This window comes from Euleptes europaea, chromosome 17 (assembly GCF_029931775.1).
Source record: "Euleptes europaea isolate rEulEur1 chromosome 17, rEulEur1.hap1, whole genome shotgun sequence".
NCBI lineage: Eukaryota > Metazoa > Chordata > Lepidosauria > Squamata > Sphaerodactylidae > Euleptes > Euleptes europaea.
The window spans coordinates 20066754-20087953 of NC_079328.1; the positions used below are offsets into that span (position 1 = coordinate 20066754).

Genomic DNA, 21200 nt, shown 5'->3' on the forward strand with positions numbered 1-21200 from the left:
CAAACACATGAGCGTTCCCCTAGGAGGAGGGTGCCCATTGCTGAGAAATGAAAACTGCCCTTGTAGCAAAGCGTGCATCTGAAGAGACATTGCATCATGACAACATTCAGAATTATTTCCTTAGGCAGCCTACCGCTATTCACTGATCATCCCCTCTGCAACAGTCATGGGGCGGCATGGCGCAATCAACGTGAAAGATCATCACGGCCCAACAGGTTTGGCCAGCACCCCCCATGAACTGTGTGACCCCCTATAATTCTGCAGAACCTGCAGGGGCTCGACATCAGACATGTCAAGGAGGAAAGATTTCCCCAAAGGCAGAAAACTAGCAGACATACTTTCCTCTGGTGGAAAGGTCTCCCTCCTGTGCATCAGCAAAAGGCTCCTTCTTTATACCAAAGGAAAGAGCCCCCCCATCACCACCACTGAATCCATGGGTTGCAACTGACCCAATCAAGCAAGCTGGGTACTCAAAATGAACCACTGCCCTCCCCTCTTTAGTGTCATAGTAAAGAAAGATCCACTGCTGTGTCTTTTGAGCTCTCTTTATTACTCTCAGCCAGAGGTTGGGTGTTTAACAGTATGAGCTGACAGAAGAATGCTTCCAGCAGGAGTCTTGGGAAGTAGAAACCTCTAATTACACAATTTTTTTTTTAAATGAAGGCTGAATCTTCCTGGCTTCAGAGTTTACCCTGGAGGCCTAAGCATGGTCTATAGAAGAGCCCAGGTGAGACTCTGCCCTTTAATCTCTTGCAGAGTGGAACCACGTACATTTTGAACCTCCGTGCATCTTGCCCCCTTCACTGGGGTAGGTCTCTTGCAGAAGAATGGCATCTTTACTGGCCCTCGATTAGAGCTATGGAAAATACAACGCCATCTATTCCTTTATACTCAGAAAAGTATAGGGGCTTCCACTACAAGACAAGCCACTATGAAATTGGTTTTGTATTCTGAAATGGGCAGGGATGTCTGGCACCAGATGCCTCTGAACAGCACGGAGAGTCCCCTTCATCCAACGGTAAGCTGCTAAAAAGGTGTTTGACCTGAATATTACACAGTTTGTGCTTAATACTGAAAACCTAGAATGTGCACTCTTCTCCTTTCCACCGCCCTGACCACTCCCTTGGGCAGACAGCAGAGAAGAGAATAAAATACAAATAATGAATCAGAAAGAAATACAAAGTGTCCAAGATACAAGAAGCCTCCACCTCTAACTGGAATCATTATCTAGATTCCCTTCCACTTTGGATCTTTTAGAATATGCTTCTCATACTTTTTCTCCAAAAATCACAGTGGCAGAGATTATTCTAGATTTAGCATGGGGGGAAAAAACACACCCACCAATTAAAGCTTGCTCTTAAAATCCAATTAAAGCTTGCTCTTAAAATCCACTCCATTTAGGTTTTTATTTTCTCAGCAGATAGGAAAGATTATATTATAAATAATGTTTTTGGGAGGTTACATATGAGCTTTAAAATGTGTACTTCAGTCTTTTGTGTTCCCCCCTTTTAAATGACCAAGAGATGCTCCACTATAATTTAAACCTAAATAATATCCCCTCAATATGCTGTGTACAGCCTTTCTTTTTAGCACATCATCCGTGCTTACCTGGTTAGTTCTGGAAAGCTGCCTCTCCCCCCCCCCCCCCCCAAATTGCTGCCAGCCGTTGCTAGTTGCAGGCTAGGCCATACTCAGCAAATACAGGGGAAGCTGCCAAAACTGGGGGGGGTCTCAAGCCTACCACCCCCACTCACTGAGTTTGTGAACTCTCAAGATGATTCGTACCCCATCAGCAATTTTTAAAAGTTTTATTAATAAAAATGGAGAGTCATCAGTAAATATACACATAAACTAAAAACAAAGTCACATAATCGCATAAAGCCACATAAAACACTTTACAACCCTGCATCCATACCCCATCAATTTATGACCTGAGACTCCATTCTGTAAACACAGAGAACACTGGGAAAGCCTAGAAACAGGGAAAGCAACCCCACCCTAGTTTATTCCAAGCAAGTAAGAATAACAGAGAAGAAACGCCAAGACAAACAAACTAAGAGAAATATGCTCAAGGGAGTGTCCCCTGAGCACCGAAAAGAATCCCAGTCGCAAATCTGCCCACAAAGAGCAGAATTCTGCTAACCTGCCCATTCACCCGCATGCATCTCTAGCTGATTTGTAGTCCGAATACAAATCCCCCTTCTATTCTCACCCTTTTTTTATGTTTTTTTTTTGCCGTCAAGTCACAGCTGACTCATGGTGACCCTGTAGGGTTTTCAAGGCAAGAGATGTACAGAAGTGGTTTGCCATTGCCTGCCTCTGCGTCACAACCCGGATATTCCTTTGTGGTCTCCCGTCCCAAATACTTGCCAGGGTCGAGGCTGAGAGTGTCACCCAGCAAGTTTCCATGGCACAGTGGGGATTCGGACCTGGGTTTCCCAGATCCTAGTCCAACACCTTAACCACTACACCATACTGGCCTCTGTTTTCAGCACTAAACAATTGCTTGGTACTTAAAGCCTGGTCTCCTGGACACCAGAGATCCCCCCCAACCCATTCTCTGATTTCGAAGATTTCACACACAAGCATATCTTGAAAGTAAACAGTGTCTATAAGTTTTGACTGCTAAGCAGCTTTGGGCATCGACTTGGGTGGGTAGATGGGGCATACATATATGCTCCACAACCATGAGGGCTAGAAACTTGTCAATGTATAGAGTGATCGGAAATCTCAGGATTCTGTAATATTTTTTACTCACTATAAAGCTCTCTGCCCATATGCAGAACTCAAACAAGTCTCTGACATTCTCCAGACTCTTCCTTCAGGCAAAGCTCCCATGACAGGAAAAAAAAAATGCTTTGTAAATATTTGGGCCACTGGGTAGCTTACGTACATCACACCTGAAACCAAATGGGAGTGGAGAAAGACAGAAAGGTTTGGGTTTTGGATTCCCCCAGTGGGTGGAATAATGATTGGGGAACTACCCTGTTGATGACACCAGTCTTCGCTAATGTGAGTCTGGGAAAACAGGGTCCTGTGTTTGTCACCATGGAGAAGACTCTTACGTCACAGATCTGTGGTTCAACCGCGCTTGGGAATTCCCTCAGTGCTGATCACATGCCGAAGTGACATAGCTCAGGTGTTGGCCTGAGCCCTCTTCCCCTTCCTGTAGGGAGTTGCTTACAGGCAGTCGCCTTCCTTAGAAAAAGAAGCCCTCTCTCCGAAGAGGCCAGTTTTGTCAAGGGGCATTTTCTGCCCCACAGATGGGAGGGGCTGTGGCTCAGTGGTAGCGCCTCTGCTTGGCATGCAGAAGGTCCCAGGTTCAATCCCTGGCATCTCCAGTTAAAGGGACCAGGCGAGTAGGTGATGTGAAAGACCTCTGCCTGAGACCCTGGAGAGCCGCTGCCAGTCTGAGTAGGCAATACTGACTTTTGATGGACCAAAGGTCTGATTCAGTATAAGGCAGCTTCATGTGTTCAAGCATTGTGAAATAGTCTAATCCAATCCCATGGAGTTTATGCCATGCTCTCTCCTGAATGTTTGGGTTCACTTAGAGTTATTATCTGGAAGCAACTGACCTTTTTTCTTTCTTTTAAAAAAGAACTAATAGAAATCCAATGTGAGAAAAAGAAATACAGAGAAGGGTCAACCACAGAATTTAATAGCTGGATGTTAGCTCCCATACTGACAATGGAAAGCAGGGCAAAACCCACCTTGTCAAGGAGCTTCCCAAAGAGGTAGATATGTTTCCAAAAAGCGTAAAAAGAACCTGGCAATCTCCTTGCTGAACGGTATAACAACAGACTTATTTTGTATTATAGGCAATTCTGTCAACATTTACAGGAAACAATATTCAAACGGCCCGTTTCTGTTAAAAGAGAGGCACCTGGGCTAAAAAAACCCCCCCACTTGCTCAGACCGATAGCGGGTTCAAGTGGGCTGTCATGTGTGAAATCTGTCCTGTGCATGCTATTTTTACAAGAAACAAGCAACAGAGCTTGCAGCAGGTGGTTGGTGGAAGACGCTGAGGCTGTCATGGTGTGAGAGAGAGAACCTGGGGCCTGAACCCTGGGAGGTAATGTTCAGTTCGAAGCCCAGCCAGCTTTGAAAGGGAGGAGGGAACCAAGCCCTTGCCAAAGGAGTGGAGAGGGGCGGGGAAACAGTCAACTCCCAGCTATTCAAGCGCCCACCTACGCAACCTTTGCACATGCCACTAGAGAGCCCTCAGCAGACAAGCTTCCCTCCCCTGGACACTCTGGCAAGAAAATGTACTCTGCTAGGTACACACAGGCACCGGCAAATGCCACCCTGCCATGGGAGCGAACAATGCACACCTGGACAGGGCAGGGGTCAAGTTTCCCCTGGGATCCGGAATTCCCACAATCCCTTTATTGTTGGGGGGGGGCGACAACCATGGCTCTCTCTGATGCTTCAATAGTGAGAAAAATGTGCTCTGCACTGGAGGAGTTTCTACTGTGCCGGTCCAGGGCTGTGGCAAGTATCAGGCACAAGCAGCGAAGGCTGAGATATGGCCACCTGGAGCCAGTCCCCAGGCAGAAAAGCAAGTGGGGTGGGGCTGTGGCTCAGTGGTAAAGCATCCGCTAGGCATGCAGAAGGTCCCAGGTTCAATCCCCGGCATCTCCAGTTAAAGGGACTAGGCAAGTAGGAGATGTGAAAGACCTCTGTCTGAGACCCTGGAGAGCTGCTGCCGGTCTGAGTAGACAATACTGACTTCGATGGACCAAGGGTCTGATTCCGTATTAGGCAGTTTCAGGTGTCCATGAGTTCAAAATGCACCTCAGATAATAGAATGCAGCTATCTGGTGATATATACTGAACCCTATTTCGGAGAGGGGCCGTGGCTCAGTGGTAGATCCTCTGCTTGGCGTGCAGAAGGTCCCAGGTTCAACCCCCAGCATCTCCAGTTAAAGAGACTAGGCATGTGGGTGATGTGAAAGACCCCAGCCTGAGACCCTGGAGAGGTGCTGCCAGTCTGAGTAGACAATACTGACTTTGATGGACCAAGGGTTCGATTCAGTATAAGGCAGCTTCTTGTGTTTAGCAACACAGATCCCACAGGCAGTCACCTCCCTTAGAAAAAGAAGCCCTCTCTCCAAAGAGGCCAGTTTGGTCAAGGGGCATTTTCTGCCCCTCAGATGGGGGAGGGGCAGTGGCTCAGTGGCTCAGTGGTAGAGCCTCTGCTTGGCACGCAGAAGGTCCCAGGTTCAATCCCTGGCGTCTCCAGCTAAAGGGACCGGGCAAGTAGGTGATGGGAAAGACCCCTGCCTGAGAGCCTTGGAGAGGGGCCGTGGCTCAGTGGTAGATCCTCTGCTTGGCGTGCAGAAGGTCCCAGGTTCGACCCCAGGCATCTCCAGTTAAAGGGACCAGGCAAGTAGGTGACGTGAAAGACCCCTGCCTGAGACCCTGGGGAGCCATGGGGAGGGACTCCTGGCTCAGTGGTAGATCCTCCGCTTGGCGTGCAGAAGGTCCCAGGTTCGACCCCCGGCATCGCCAGTTAAAGGAACTAGGCAAGTAGGTGACGTGAAAGACCCCTGCCTGAGACCCTGGAGAGCCGCTGCCGGTCCGAGTAGGCAATACCGACTTCGGCGGGCCGAGGGTCCGGCTCGGCAGAAGGCAGCGGCAAGTGCAACCACGTGACCCGCCACGAGACCCCCGCCGCCTGGCGCTTCCCCGCTCGGCTCCGCGCTCCCGAAGTTCCTCCCCGCCCGACTTCGGCCAAGTTGGGGCGGAAGGCAAAAGCCGGACCTGGATGCCATTTATGCACGGGAGGTTGTGCCTTGGATTTACCGCTCTTTAGATGCACTTCCCCCCCCCCCCATCGATATTCTCCAAAGTCAACAATAAGCCCCCATGCAGAGTTTTGGGAATTCGGGTGGGGAAAAGGCGCATCCAGAGAGCGGCAAATCCAATCCAAACCTTCCACGAATAAAAGGCCGGAGCGCACGAGCTCCAAGGCGGGGGCGGCTCCCGAGCCCCCTCCGGCCAAGGCCAAAGTAGCCCCCCCCCGTTGTGACCTGGCATGGGGGGGGCTCTAGTCGCCTCACCCTCGCGCGCCGCCTCGGCCCAGGTGTCCCTCCGCGCCCTCCCCAAAGTCCCCCCCGCGCGCTCTCCTCTGCGCCCCGACAAGCGAAAGAAGGTCCCCCCCCCTTACCCAAAAGACGAAGTTGAAGCCGAAGAGCAGGTACTTGATGCACTTGGTGCCGCCCTTCACCGGCATGGTGGCGAGAGGGGCGAGGCGGGGGTCGTGCGCGGCGACGGGAGCGAACTTGGCCGAGGCGTCGGTCCGGGGGCTCTGCGCCGACTGCCGCTCCTCCTCGCGCAGCTCCGCCGGCCTCTCCGTGCCAAGGCCGGCCCCGCCGGCCGCGCCTTTGGCTCGCTCCCCGGCCCCCCGCCCCTCACGCCCCACCCAGACCTGGAGGCCCCTCCCTCTCTCCCTCCGCCCCTCCCTCCCTCCCTCCGCCCCGAGGTCCTGCCCTGCCCGCCGGCCCGGCGACCCCGACGGCTCGGAGCCCAACTTTCCGGGGGGACTTTTTCGCGAGGAAGCGCCGGTCCCGGGCCGCCTCTGCCCCTGGACTCTTTGCTCTGGCTCTCTCTCTCTGTCTCTCTCTCTGTCTCTCTCTCTCTCTCTCTCTCTCTCTCTCTGTCTCTGTCTCTGTCTCTGTCTCTGTCTCTGTCTCTGTCTGTTATTAGATCATTCACAGTGGGTAGCCGTGTTAGTCTGTCTGCAGTATCAGAAAAGGGCAAGAGTCCAGGAGCGCCTTCAAGACTAACAACAATATTTTCTGGCAGGGGGTGAGCTTTCGTGAGCCACAGCTCACTTCTTCAGATGAATGCAAGTCCTCCAAAATGTCGGCTCTTCCTCTTTTCCTGCTGCCCTCAACTTTTCCTAGCATGGCTGTCTTTTCCAGGAGTAGAAAAGGGCAAGAGTCCAGTAGCACCTTAAAGACTAACAAAAATACATTCTGGCAGGGGATGAGCTTTCGTGAGCCACCGCTCACTTCTTCAGATATCACTTCTTCAGGGGATGAACTTTCGTGAGCCACAGCTCGCTTCTTCAGATATCTGAAGAAGTGAGCTGTGGCTCACGAAAGCTCATCCCCTGCCAGACAATATTTTTGTTAGGCTTTAAGGTGCTACTGGACTCTTGCTCTTTTCTGTTAATGTTCTTTCTGTTAATTCTATTAATATTTTCTGTTAATGTTATTTTCTATTACTGTTATTTCAGCTCATACCCTGCCAGAAAATATTTTTGTTAGTCTTTAAGGTGCTACTGGACTCTTGCTCTTTTCTATTAATGTTATTAGGTTATACATTATATTTAAATCCATGTTATCCATTTCTTCCCCCCCCCCCGCCCACCCAACATTTTCACACCAACATCTTTAACCAGGAGCATAAATTTCTAAATTTCTCAGTTATATTAGGGTTGACTCCCTCGCATTTTATCCAATTCAAGTACAGAGACCACTTGTCCTTTATTTCCCTTATTTTACTATCCCACAGTGAATCTTTAGCCAATTGTGCTACTATATCTGATTGTATATATTCTTTGTTCTGGCTTGAATGGAAGAGAAGCTTGTTGGACTTGGATGGCTCTGGAGACGAACCTGCCTGGGTGGCTTCAACGTGCAGGGGACGGGCTTGCCAACTCCTGGAAATACCTGGAAATATCCCCTACCTGCCTAGTCCCTTTAACTGGAGAGGCCAAGGATTGAACATGGGACCTTGTGCACGCCAAGCAGATGCTCTACCACTGAGCCACAGCCCCTCCCCAAAAAGAACACACATGTAGCTGCCTTCTACCGAATCAGACCCCCTGGTCCATCAAAGACAGGATTGTCTACCCAGACCGGCAGTGGCTCTCCAGGGTCTCAGGCAGGGGTCTTTCACATCACCTACCTGCCTAGTCCCTTTAACTGGAGATGCCGGGGATTGAACCTGGGACCTTCTGCATGCCAAGCAGTTGACCTTCCAAAGCAGCCGTTTTCTCCAGAATCAATGTTTTTAATATATAAATGAGGAGAGCCAGTGTGGTGCAGTGGTTAAGGTGTTGGGCTAGGACCCGGGGAGTACAGGTTTGAATCCCCACTCTTCCATGGAAGCCTGCTGGGTGACCTTGAGACAGTAAAATGCTCTCAGCCTTGACCCTGGCTAGTACCAAGGAGTACCAGGGTCGTGGCCCAGAGGCAACGGCAAGCCACCTCTGAACATCTTTCTTTGAAAACCCCACCAGGGTAACCATAAGTCAGCTGTGGCATGCAGGGGGAAAAGCCCCCAAATATAAATAAGTGATTTATGTAGTCTGGGGGAATTTTGGTTGTAATTCCAGGAGATCACTGGACACCACCTGGAGGTTGGCAACCTTAGCGCGAGCATTTGACTAATCCAGGAGACCCGCTGTCTCCTGATCTGAGGGCCTCACCCTTGCTTGGCATTTCTGGAACTGGCGCTGCGTCTCTGCAAATAAAGACGGGGTAGAGCTTAGGGTGTCTGATGAGGTCTGGGAGAGCCAGCTTCAAATCTCCCTTTGGCCAAGAAGCTCACTAGGGAACCTTGAGCCAATCGTTCTCAGCCCAACCCACCTCGCAGGGTTGTTGTAATGATAAAATGGTGGAAGTGAGAAAAGTGTGGGCACAGCTCTGAGCTTATTGGGTGGGATAAAAACTAAGTAATGGTAATAAATAAACATTTCATTCCAGTATTCTGGGTTTTATTGGTGCCAGGATGCCTCGGGCTCAGTTGATTTCAGTGCCAGGCTCATCTCTGGAATGTATGAACAATGGGGGGAAAGGGCTCCTGAGTTCATGCAGAGTGCATTCCTGTCAATTCTGCCCAAAACCTTCACCTGCACGTTCCTGGTGTCCCATCATGTGGCATTTTGATCCAGCCCAAATATCCTTTGAAAACATATCACATGACTGAAGAGAAGGGTTGGCAACCACCAGGTAGTAGCAGGAGATATCCTGCTTTTACAACTGATCTCCAGCTGATAGAGATCAGTTCCCTTGGAGAAAAATGGCCGCTTTGGCAATTGGACTCTATGGCATCAAAGTCCCTCCCCAAACCCCGCCCTCCTCAGGCTCTGCCCCAAAAACCTCTGGTGGCAAAGAGGGACCTGGCAACCCTATGCTGAGTTTCCTTCCCTCTCCAAATCCTACTGTCCCCAGGCTCTGCCGCCCAATCTCCTAGAATTTCCCAACCTGGAGTTGGCAATCCTACATTGCTACAAGCCTTCCTCTTTCCACTGCCTTCTCTCTTTTTACTTCCCCCTTTTCCCAGGATGATGTCAAATGGAGTTGGTCTTAATATTGCCACAGATGTTCTTGTCTCCCTCCTACACCTTCCTGCTTTAACTTTTAGCTCTGTGGTCTCCCTCAACCGAGGAGGGAAGAAGGAAGCTTTGTGATCCAGCAGTATTTGCCAACGGAGGGGAATTTCATTGGCAGTAGGGGCAAAGGTGCTTCCTTTAAAGGGAGGGGGGGAAGTTTCTCAGAAAGTATCCTACTGTTTGCCAATTTCAAAATAGAGTTGCTTCCTGTAGCTGGATCTCGTGGTTGCCAATGGTATTTTGAGACAGGGTTACTCTAGACTAGTCATTCCTAAACCGCATACTGTATGTGTGTGTGTGTGTGTGTGTGTGTGTGTGTGTAAAGTGCTGTCAAGTCGCAGCCAACTCATGGCGACCCCTTTTTGGGGTTTTCATGGCAAGAGACTAACAGAGGTGGTTTGCCAGTGCCTTCCTCTGCACAGCAATCCTGGCATTCCTTGGTGGTCTCCCATCCAAATACTAACCAGGGCCGACCCTGCTTAGCTTCTGAGATCTGACGAGATCAGGTTAGCCTGGGCCATCCAGGTCAGGGTGCATACCATGTAGGGTTGCCAAAATCTGGGTTAGGAAATTCCTGGAGATTTGGGGATAGAGCATGTAGAGGGCAAGGTTTGAGAAGGGGTGGGGCCTCAGCAAGGTATAATGCCATAGAGTCCACCCTCTGAATCTGCCGTTTCCTCCAGGGGAACTGACCCCTGTCATCTGGAGATCAGTTGTAATTCCAGGGGATCTCCAGGCTCCACCTGAAGGTAGGCAACGCTAGAACTGAGGGAGAACAGCTACTGTGCTGCAATAAATAAAATGAATCAGATAACTAAATCTAGTTTAGAATTCTGGTCTGAGGGCAAATGTTATGGCAAACTGGAATCTGAAGACTTCCAAAAGGCTTGAGGGGTCAGGAAGTAGAGGTTGCGTGAGCTCAGAAAATCATGCCTGTGCCTAGGGCTGCCAGCTCTGGGTTGGGAAATTCCTAGAGATTTTGGGGGTGGAGCCTGAAGAGGGTGGGGTTTGGGGAAGAGAGGAACTTCAGTGGGCCATAATGCCATAGAATCCATCCTCCGAAGCAGCCATTTCCTCCAGATGAACTGATCTCTGTTGCCTGGCGAATGGGGCGATCAGTTGTAGTCCTAGGAGATCTCCAGCTACCATCTGGAGATTGGCAACCCTGCCTTGAAAATGAACAGAGTTTTTTTTCTGGTGTGAGTGCAGCCTTCCTTGCGTGTAGGCCATGACTGAGCAAGATGTTTACTAGCAGTGTGAGCTGGTATCCTTGATTTATGGTAGGGTCTGCAGCAGCAAGTTTAAGGAGCTATTGCATTAAAAAAATTAAAACGTATTAAGAACATAAGAAAAGCCCTGCTGGATCAGACCAAGGCCCATCAAGTCCAGCAGTCTATTCACACAGTGGCCAACCAGGTGCCTCTAGGAAGCCCACAAACAAGATGACTATAGCAGCATTATCCTGCCTGTGTTCCACAGCACCTAATACAATGGGCACGCTCCTCTGATACTAGAGAGAATAGGTGTGCATCATGACTAGTATTCATTTTGACTAGTAGCCATGGATAGCCCTATCCTCCATGAACGTGTCCACTCCCCCACTTAAATCCTTCCAAGATGGCAGCCATCACCACATCCTGAGGCAGGTAGTTCCACAATTACCATAGTATAAATCTGGCAAGCGTTCTTGGAAGGCAAATTCTTCAGCTGATGTGACCCCAAACATTTAGTTCCACAAAAGATCTGATTGGCATTAAGGTAAAGCAGTTAGCAAGATGAACAGCAATGCTTACAATATTGACTTGTGATTTTTTTTTTTTTAAATGTAACTTGTAACAGCTGGCCAGAGACCCATCACGTTTGGAAAGTCGGTACATCAACCCATTCCAGATGTAGAGAAGCTGACCTGGCTCCATTCATGCAGCTTATTCTTTGAGGCTGATACTAGTAAAATGCTCATTACTTGGATGGGCAGGGGGGCGGTGGGGGGGCTGTTTGTGTTGAGTAGGATTTGCTATGAAATATTATATCCCAGGATAGCCGTCTAAATTTTCCCACAGGAAGCCTTGGACAGGCATGGGAGAAAATAAAGGGTACGCCACTGGGGCCAAGGAGCCAAATCTGGCTTCTGCTTCTTTGTCGTGCTAGAGTTAACAACTCTTGGAATAAAAAATGGGGGTATCTGGGTGGCACCTCAGAGTGGAGATGGGCAGAAGGGGCCAGCTGTGCTTGCTGGGTCTGGGGGGCAAACCTTTGTGCAAAAAATCCATCTAGCCACAAAAGGCATATGATTTTTTTGTAATGACTGGGGGAAGAAAACCAACTGGTCAGGCCCCCGTCTTTTCTAGCAGATGCTCCCTTAAGCTGCCCCTACTCTGACTGTTTTTCCCTCTCTAATTGGGTCAGTAATCCTATATCCTGTGTATGTGTCTGTATATAGACAGACAGCCCTACCACAGGGTTCTCTGTTTTGCATTTTCTCTACTTGGTAACTTTTCCAACACCTGACATAAATTTGCAACACAATTTTCCAGGGAAGGACAAATGCACAGGAAATAGCTTCTCTAGTTTTTCCTCTTAAACCTTCCTCCCCTCCCCCTTCTTTTAATAACATTAGTTTTCGGTACATGCTTTGGGTGTTGCCTTTAGTTCCTGCCCTTCCTTTCCCTTCTCTTATAAACTCTTTAGCTAAGGGCCATTCTGTTCTTCTTTATGCCGTTGCCATGATTCAGCCTGTTCTTTTTATTAATACCTCCCCTCTGTTTCACACACTCATCCTGTTTCCTACTGCCCTATGTTACTTACCTTTCTTTTGGCTTCTCATATTTTTCCTGTGGTTCCAGTTCTTAACTTTACGCCACGGGCAACTTCTCTTGCTCATCACTTTGACCATCTCTCTCTCTCACACACACACCCTTTATTGCAGTATTAACTGGCTCCCATTATTATCTCATGCCAAATCATACAGCTCATTCCAGGGTGTGTGTGTGTGTATGTGTATCCATAGTGGCCGGGAGTGTTACAGCCACACCACCTCCTTAGACGCAGAGAACACCACTGGGATCAATTGCTTTCTGTAGCGATCACAACGAAGTTGGAAATCATTTTTCAAATAGGGAAGGAGCTTTAGAAATCTGGCATTGGGTATGTGTGCTGGTCCCTTTATTGTTTAATTTATACATTAACAATGTGATTTCTGCTGGCTCTACCCAGGACTGTTGTTCTCCATCTGTTGCTAACATTAAAGTTCCTATTCTACTTTTTGCTGATGATGCAGTTCTCCTATCAAGAACAACATCAGGACTGTCCTCCCTGATAAAGGCTTTTTGTCTCTTACTGAACGCCGGATAGTTAACTATAAAAAATCCAAGGTCGTTGTTTTTGGCAAATGATCTCATAAACACCATAAGTGGCAAATTTATGGTAATAATATCAAGGGGGTCCCCTATTTTAAATACCTAGGGGGTTGGTTTGACCAGAGATTAACTTGGTCAGTGCAAGCTGTTCGTGTTCGAGGATTGGCTACAGCAGTAACAAATATTATTTGCTGTTTCTTTTGTTCATCTGGGGCTCAGAATATCCCAGCTGCCATTAAACTGTTCAGTGCCAAGGTAGCTGTGCAAAGTTTTTATGGGGCTGGTATCTGGATTGACAAAATAGGGGAGTCCTTTGATCCAATCCTTCTTAAATCCCTACATTCCAACTCCGGAATTCCGAATTGTGTAGTGGGTGTGGCCCTCTGAGCTGAATTAGGAAAACCACCTCTTGAAGTTTGGGCCTTAGGGCTGCCAGGTCCCCCTTTGCCACCGGCGGGAGGTTTTTGGGACAGAGCCTAAGGAGGGCGGGGTTTGGGGAGGGGAGGGACTTCAATGCTATAGAGTCTAATTGCCAAAGAGGCTATTTTCTCCAGGGGAGAACCTCCTATGCGCTTCTGAACAATATTCACATTGTGGGCCCCATCAGACGCTTCACATTACCCTTTGAAGGGATCTGTTTCGGCTCCAACACTACCGGTGAAACAACGGATATTGACTGTGCACTGGATGCAAGTCAAGTCCGCGAATGGATTGCTTTACCCCGTGCCAAAACGGTTCTAAAGATATATTATCGAACTTATATAAGCGTGCTGTTGGACCTATTTTGTATACCGTGTTTATTTGTAAATAATAGTTTGTGATAGTTTGGTTCAGTACCACTTGTCTTTTGTATATACCTTTTGCATGCTCTTAGTTAGTTAGGTATTTCCTATTATCTTGTCACTTCTATGTTAATACAACTTGTGTTTGCTATAAAACATATTCGTGTGCTGTTATTTTAATTGAGTACCTGGAGGTTGGCAACCCTATCGGGCCTGGTTGAAGACTTTTTCTCTTAAAGTTAAAATTGTACACTCTGACACCCAAGAGGCTACCTTGGCCTGATTAGAGAGGATTCTTATGTTTCCCATTGGAATAAACTTGTAGAGCTCCTCAGTCTTTCCTTGGACACTCTTAATTCAAACAACAGAAAGGAAGCAATAAACAAGATTAAGAAACATTTATGTCGCTATGATTACAACAGTACAATCTGTAGCGCACTATGTGCTTGTTCTACATTTGTCGGTATTCTTCCATCTGGCCAGCTTCCCAACTACAGTTAATATTTGACTGTTCCTCGGTATAGGTGTGCCTTTATAGTGGCACTCCTAAAGGCTTTACCGTCTAGAGTTTGGCAAGGGAGGTATCTTAAGATACCATACTCTGATAGAGTATGCAACTGCAGTGCCAGTCGTATAGACGCTCTTTATCATGGGGCTTTTGAATGTAACCGTTTTTCTGAGGCTAGAAATCTTTTAATTCTTCCTCTACTCCGAAATATAGATCATATGGAGACATCACCTCTTTTATTAGAAGATAATAGTAGACCTATCACTCTTTCAGTTGTGAAATTTTATGTGATTGTGATTGTGATTGATTTTTGCAGCCATTGAAGTGTGGTCATTTCAGTATATTTTAGTAATCTGTTTAAAATAAAGAATCTGTTTAAAAAACAGTAATCTGTTTAATAAGAAACAGTATGAGGTAGGGAGAGAGAAATCTGGCATGTTGTATCCAAATACAGGGACTGGAGCAGGTCTTTTCCAGATGCTGGTACTCAGAACATTAATCAGAAAGATTGTATCAGCAGTTTCATGAAAGGTACATGCTGCCATTTTCACCTCTGTTAATATAACTGCTGAACAACTTCCTTCATCACCAAGTACAATTATTACAGAAATCGCCTGGGAATCGGAGTAACGTTCTTGCCTTTGCCACAAGGCTTGTGACCTTGAACAGGTGTACGTACCTTCTCTCACCTAAAGGATTGTGCAAGCCAAGCTGGTTAGACCAGCTTGGCAGTATCTCTCTGTAAAGAAACCGGGAAGAGTGATTCTGTTTGGGTTGCCCTGTGAGTTGCTAAGGGGCTAATTGTGCCTCTGGTAGATATGTCTAAGAGAGCCCTGATCCTTTTTATTTTAAAAAACAACAGCAACAAAGTAGGTTCATGAGGGAGGGGGTTGGAGCAGAAAAGCAGAGGAGAAGGAATGCTTAATTCCACCCCCTCCACCGCTTCTCCCTTCCAAATTGTCCCCCAGTCATTTCTCCAAATGGAGCTAAAAGCACATAGTTGCTGTTATGAATGTGTTTTTGGATCCCTGAAGTAGAAAATATTACTGGGTACGGTTGTTGACAGCCCTGGAGGAAATCATCCTGTCCCTTTAAAATAATGTGCGGAAATGTGCAGCTGAAGCTTTTTTGTGGCATAGACATTCATGACATCACCTGGTAAATAACATCCCAATAAAGTTTCTACTAAAGGGGTGGGACATTTTTTTTCTCAAAACCAGTTGGTAGGGTTTCTAGGTCCTTCTTCACTACTGGAGGGAGGTTTTTGGGGCGGAGCCTGAGGAGGGCGGGATTTGGGGAGGGACTTCAATGTCATAGAGTCCAATTGGCAAAGTGACCACTTTCTCCAGGTGAACTGATCTCTATCGGCTGGAGATCAGTTGAAATAGCAGGAGATCTCCTGCTACTAGCTGGAGGTTGGCAACCATGTCAGCTAGCAACTTTACAAAAGGGGCAGCTGAGAATAAAGATTAGCTACCTTTTTTTCTCCACCGCTTTTCTAATTCAAATTCCCCTTTCCCGAAGCTGCTTTTTAGTTTTTAAAGCACCAGAGTGGTCATGTATATGTTTCCCTGGGTGATATTTCTGGATGAGCTGCGAATAGGGCTGCAAGCTTGAGCCAGTCGATTAATTAGCTAAGGGCATGAGCCGCCACCCAAACACAAGGGAAAAGAATTATTGTAAGTAAGCAGCACCCAAGGAGCCCCATGTCGCAGAGTGGTAAGCTGCAGTACTGCAGTCCAAGCTCTGCTCACGACCTGAGTTCGATCCCAACAGAAGTCGGTTTCAGGTAGCCGGCTCAAGGTTGACTCAGCCTTCCATCCTTCCGAGGTTGGTAAAATGAGAACACAGCTTGCTGGGGGTAAAGGGAAGATGACTGGGGAAGGCACTGGCAAACCACCCTGTAAACAAAGTTTGCCTAGAAAACGTTGAGATGTGACGTCACCCCACAGGTTAGGAATGACTCTGTGCTTGCACAGGAGACCTTTAACCTTTTAAGCAGCACCGAAGTGTATTAGGTAGTAGCAATCCTGCATATGCAGTGAAGGGCCTGTGACACACATTGCAGTCCTAAGCAGACTTACACACTTGTTCAGTCCATCAAAGTCAATGGCCAAATGGAAACTGGAACAAATTCACCTCCTGCTTCTAATCTGATCTCAGTTGCTCCTCTGGAAGCAGCTTTTCTGGTTTCCACAGGGCCATCAGCAGAGTGATGTGGTAGTACCTAAAAGCATGCAGCATCAAGTTTGGTCCTCAGACTGAGAGGGAACTCGATTCAACGTTTTATCTGATTGTATGTTTGGATTTATCCAACATGAATCCGAAGAGAAAATGGTGAGCAGAAGTCTGAATAAACCAACACCATGATGAATTTTGCCTAGCTGCCTATAAGGAGAAGGACGGAGGCTGTGAAGATAGCAGAATATTATGCAGGCTGTAGGGATCTACGTCACCATATAGTAAGAGCCAAAACCATTTTACCTAAACTGTGTATCCCGCAATGATTATGATACTAGAACATTGTCTGATGCCCTTCGAAATGTCACCAGTGGACCAAAACAGAGCTCATGTTGTGTTTGCTTTGGTCTTTCTCTTTTTTCATAATGTCAATTACTGTTCATAGTGTGTAACCATGCAAAACTAGCAGACACTGGAGCTCCAGCTGGCCAATCCTTTCTGTCCATAAGCTGTGATTCCAGAAAATTGGTTCCTTTCTTGTGAATCAGGTACAAGTGGGACATTTGTGATTTTAAAAAAAAATCAGTTGTTTTCTTCCAGGAGAGCTTGAGTGTTGGTGGTCAGCATATACGCCATTCAAGAAAACAAACTGGCAGATGAAGGCTAGGATTGCCAACTTTTCAGCTCACCCCTGCTCCTGTGCCTTTAGTCACTGGCGGATCAGCAGCTGGAGATAAAGCCTTCCCTATGCCTGGAAAGCTTCACCTGTTGAATTCTCAAGCAGCTATTAACGTTTTCAGAACAGGCCGGGAGAAACAGCAATATGTAAAGTGAGCATGGAAAGCAGGTTCCACATGGCTGGTTGAAATTAAAAGTGATTCACAGGTCTAAGGACTACTGACACATCACAAGAAGCCTATGTAGCAAATGCATAATAAGGGGGGAGCAGGCCTAATCCACAAGTGATAATCCTTCATTCAGTGGGGTAGCTGTGTCAGTACGTTGCAGCAAACCTAAACAGTCTCGTGGTAGGGGAGGGCCTGTGTCTCAGTTTGTAGAGCATCTGCTTGGTATCCAGAAGGTCCTAGGTTCAATCCCTGGCATCTCCAGTTAAAGGGACTAGGCAAGTAGGTGATGTCAAAGACCTCTGCCTAAGACACTGGACAGCCCCTGCCAGTCTGAGTAGACAATTGGTTCTTGTAGGTTATCCGGGCTCTGTAACCGTGGTCTTGGTATTTTCTTTCCTGACATTTCGCCAGCAGCTGTGGCAGGCATCTTCAGAGGAGTAACACTGAAGGACAGTGTCTCTCCAGTGTTACTCCTCTGAAGATGCCTGCCACAGCTGCTGGCGAAATGTCAGGAAAGAAAATACCAAGACCACGGTTACACAGCCCAGATAATCTACAAGAACCAATGAACTCTAACCGTGAAAGCCTTCGACAATATTTTGAGTAGACAATATTTACTTTGATGGACCAAGGGTCTGATTCAGTACAATGCAGCTTCATGTATAATCATGTGTGTAATGTGTAAACATGACCACTTCTTGGAATAAAGAAGAGCAAGAATTATTGTTGTATGTTCGGTAGAATAGGCAGAGTCCTGGTTTACCTGGCTCTCTGAGAGTGAGTTCATTGTGAATATGAAAAAAGAATACAGAAGCTGGCAACCCAACTTGGAAAAGCAGAGGCTGCTTAACCTTTGTAAGAACTGAGCTCCTTATCATTGTAAGCCTTCTTGAATTCAGAAAAGGCAGAAAGGTGGCTGATAAAGGTTTGAAATAAATATCACATCTATATAAAGTTATGCAGCAGGGCATTAAACAGCCAACAGCACTTAATTTTCTGCAAAATTTAAAATAAATCAATTTTATTCAAGATGGTCATTTGCCAAGGAGAATGTGTGTGTGTGTGTGTGTGGGGGGGGGGGTTCCTGTACCTCTAAGATTTGTGCTGAGAAGGGAATTGGGGCAGATTTGTTTTTTCCTCATCCGTCCTTGAAAGCCCAGTGGTACCTGCTGAAATCCCCTCTTTGAAGTACCTGAGCACTGTTCTCTCCCTTTATCTGCAGCCAGTTTGGTCAAAGTGCTTGAAAGAGTTGGTTTTTATACCCTGCTTTTGTCTACCTTTAAGGAGTCTCAAAAGGGCTTACAATCGCCTCCCTTTTCCCTCCCCACAACAGACACTTTGTGAGATAGGTGGGCTGAGAGAGTTCTGACAGAACTGTGACTAGCCCAAGGTCACCCAGCTGACTTCACGCAGATGGGTGGGGAATCAAACCCGGTTCTCCAGCTTAGAGTCTGCCGCTCTTAACCACTAATTTAGGGTTGCCATCCTAGCTGGAGATCTGCTGTTACAACTGATCTCCAGCCTAGAGAGATCAATTCACCTGGAGAAAATGGCCGCTTTGGCAGTTGGACTCTATGGCATTGAAGTCCATCCCCTCCCCAAACCCTGCCCTCCTCAGGCTCCACCCCTAAAACCTCCCTGCCAGTTGCCAAGAGGGACCTGGCAATCCTACACTAGTTAGAGTGTTAGAGGCTTGGTGAGACCCAAACTCAGCTTTCTGCTCACCATGAAAGTGACAGGGTGACTTTGGGCCGATGTCTCAGTCTGACTTACCCCACAGGGCTGTTGTGAAGGGGAGGGTCTGTGGCTCAGCGGAAGAGCCTCTGCTTTACACGCAGAAGGTCCCAGGTTCCGTCCTTGCCATCTCCAGTTAAAAGGACCAGGTCACAGGTGATGTGAAAGACTTCTCGCAAAGATCTGGAGAGCCTCTGCCAGTCTGAGTAGACAACACTGACCATCTTGGGCCAAGGGTCTGATTCAGTATAAGGCAGCTTCATGTGTGTGAAGTCAAATGGCAGGGACCAGGTGCAGTGCCCTGAAATCCTTGGAGGAAGAATGGAATAAAAATAATATTGTAATTTGGTGCTTTAGTGAGTGAAACTGCTCTGGCTGCTTCTCAGCCCAACAGGCAAGAAAAGATGCTTCAAGTTCAGAATGACGCTGCACACTGGGGAGGCCTGCAGCTGCCAATTAACAGCTCATTAATGAGGCTAATGTTCTCCATGATCGAAAACAGAGGCGATTTTATGGCATATTGCACCCTAGAGTAATTGTGATGCTGTAAACAAGGAACCCAGAGCTGTGGCAACCTACAATTGTTTGACTGTAGACCTATTGCCCAGTTAGTTTTGATAGGGTTGTCAGGTCCCTCCTGGCCACCAGCAGTCAGTGGAGGGTAGGGTTGCAAGCACCCGGTTGGGAAACTCCTGGAGATCTGGGAGTGGCACCTGGGGAGGACAGGGACCTCAGTGGGGTATACTGCCTTAGAGTCCACCCTCCAACATTTTCTCCAGGGGGACTGGTGTCTGTAGTCTGGAAATGAGCTGTAATTCAGGGGGGATCCCCAGGTCCCACCTGGAGACTAGCATCCCTAGTCTTTGAAAATACAGCCGAAGCAGGCCTGGGTAATCTTGGCAGCACACTTTCCCCAGGCCATTTGGTAGGCACGGTAAAACCCACAAGAAAAGGTGCATGATCCCCATGATGACTGGGTCCCATGTTTTTCAAGATGCGCACGTGCAGTACAATGCATGTAAGTGACACATGCATATTTTCCACCATGTATATAACACACATTCTACATATCTGGGTTGACTTGTTGCTGCATGTATATGCACTGGTGAATTTCTTTCTTTATTTACCCACTTATTTTAAATGGCCCTCTAGGATGGTTGTTGTCATATAAAGGGTGAATGGTTTCTTAGATTCCCATCATCCTAACATATTGGGGCAGAACTCTTAAGTATGCATAATAGAGAGTAAATCCTATTAAATGCAGTGAGACTCATTTCTGAGTATACATGCTTAAGAGGGCAGAGTAGGTAATGAATTTTACAGTGCGATCCCAAAGTAGAGTTGTACCTCTGTTTAGGACTGCACCGTGAGAAAAGCAAAACCTCTCTTCTTCAGTCGCAGCTGGCATTGCCACCTTTCAGTTTGTGTTTTACTGGCCATGTTCCCTTGCCTTTAACAGCAGTCTGATAGAAACAAACTGTGTGGACAGCATTTCCACCCCACTTATCTCAATTCCAGCAACAGTTACACCTGTTTGCTTTGTGTGTGTTGGGCTGTTGTCAAAGGCACAGGAGCACAGCTCAAAAGAAGATTGCATCCTTTATTTTTCCCTCCTGTTTTCAAAGATTTAGGACTTAACTGGCCCACCAGGATCACGTAGGATGTGTGACAGTGACCTAAGAAGCTGCCATGGACCATGTAAGAAATTTTTGTCACGCATCTTTTAAATAGAAAGCTTTTTTTTGTAACGTGGAGCTTTTATTTGTAACGTGTTTGCTTCTCTTCCCCCCCCCCACTGTTGCCAGGTGAAATTGCAGTTATTTGTTATGTTTTTTTATTTCACCTTTTCTCCAAGATGTTCAAAGCCACATGCATTATAATCCCAAAGTTATCCTCACAACATCCTTGTGAGGTATGCTGGGCCAAGTGGCCCAACGTCATCCAATAAACTCCATGACACAGAAGAGATTTGAACCCAGTTCTCCTTGTCAGCTGACTTGCAATCAGTCTGTCCCCCCCCATCGCAAAAAGGAATTTTGTTCAGATCCACATGAGATAATGTTTTATAAAGTATGAGGAACTGTTAATTGTGATAGATGCTGCAGTTTTGCAAATAAACATGAGTCCAGGCTGAAGATGCTTTCAAGAAGTAAAATGTTTACTTCACTTTGTAGCACACAGAACAGATAAATAAATAGGTACAGTGCAGACCTCTCTCCTGGTCTGCGGCAGATCCAGCAAGCACAAAAGAAAGTTAACAAGCAAAACAGAAAATAGAAGAAGAAACATCTAGGCCCCAGTTAGTTACTCAGTAACATCAGCCCCCTTAATGTATTGGATAACTTTGCAATGGAATTAGCCCTTTAAATATCTCTCCGCTTGTGTCATGTGTGATTGCTATTGCTGTCCTATCAAATTGAACACAAGAAGCTGACTTATACT

The 21200-nt window shown here is 47.1% G+C and overlaps 2 protein-coding genes across 2 annotated transcripts in view; one reads left to right on the forward strand and one right to left on the reverse strand.

Annotated features, from left to right (window-relative positions):
• CD9 (CD9 molecule) overlaps positions 1–6246 on the reverse strand; it is a 33206-nt gene extending 26960 nt beyond the window's left edge. The window contains exon 1 of the mRNA XM_056862265.1: positions 6173–6246. Within this exon, the coding sequence (XP_056718243.1) occupies positions 6173–6238 (66 nt within the window). The 5' untranslated portion in view covers positions 6239–6246. The remainder of the gene's footprint in view (positions 1–6172) is intronic.
• VWF (von Willebrand factor) overlaps positions 6237–21200 on the forward strand; it is a 196636-nt gene continuing 181672 nt past the window's right edge. Inside the window, exon 1 of the mRNA XM_056862312.1 lies at positions 6237–6392. Within this exon, the coding sequence (XP_056718290.1) occupies positions 6237–6392 (156 nt within the window). The remainder of the gene's footprint in view (positions 6393–21200) is intronic.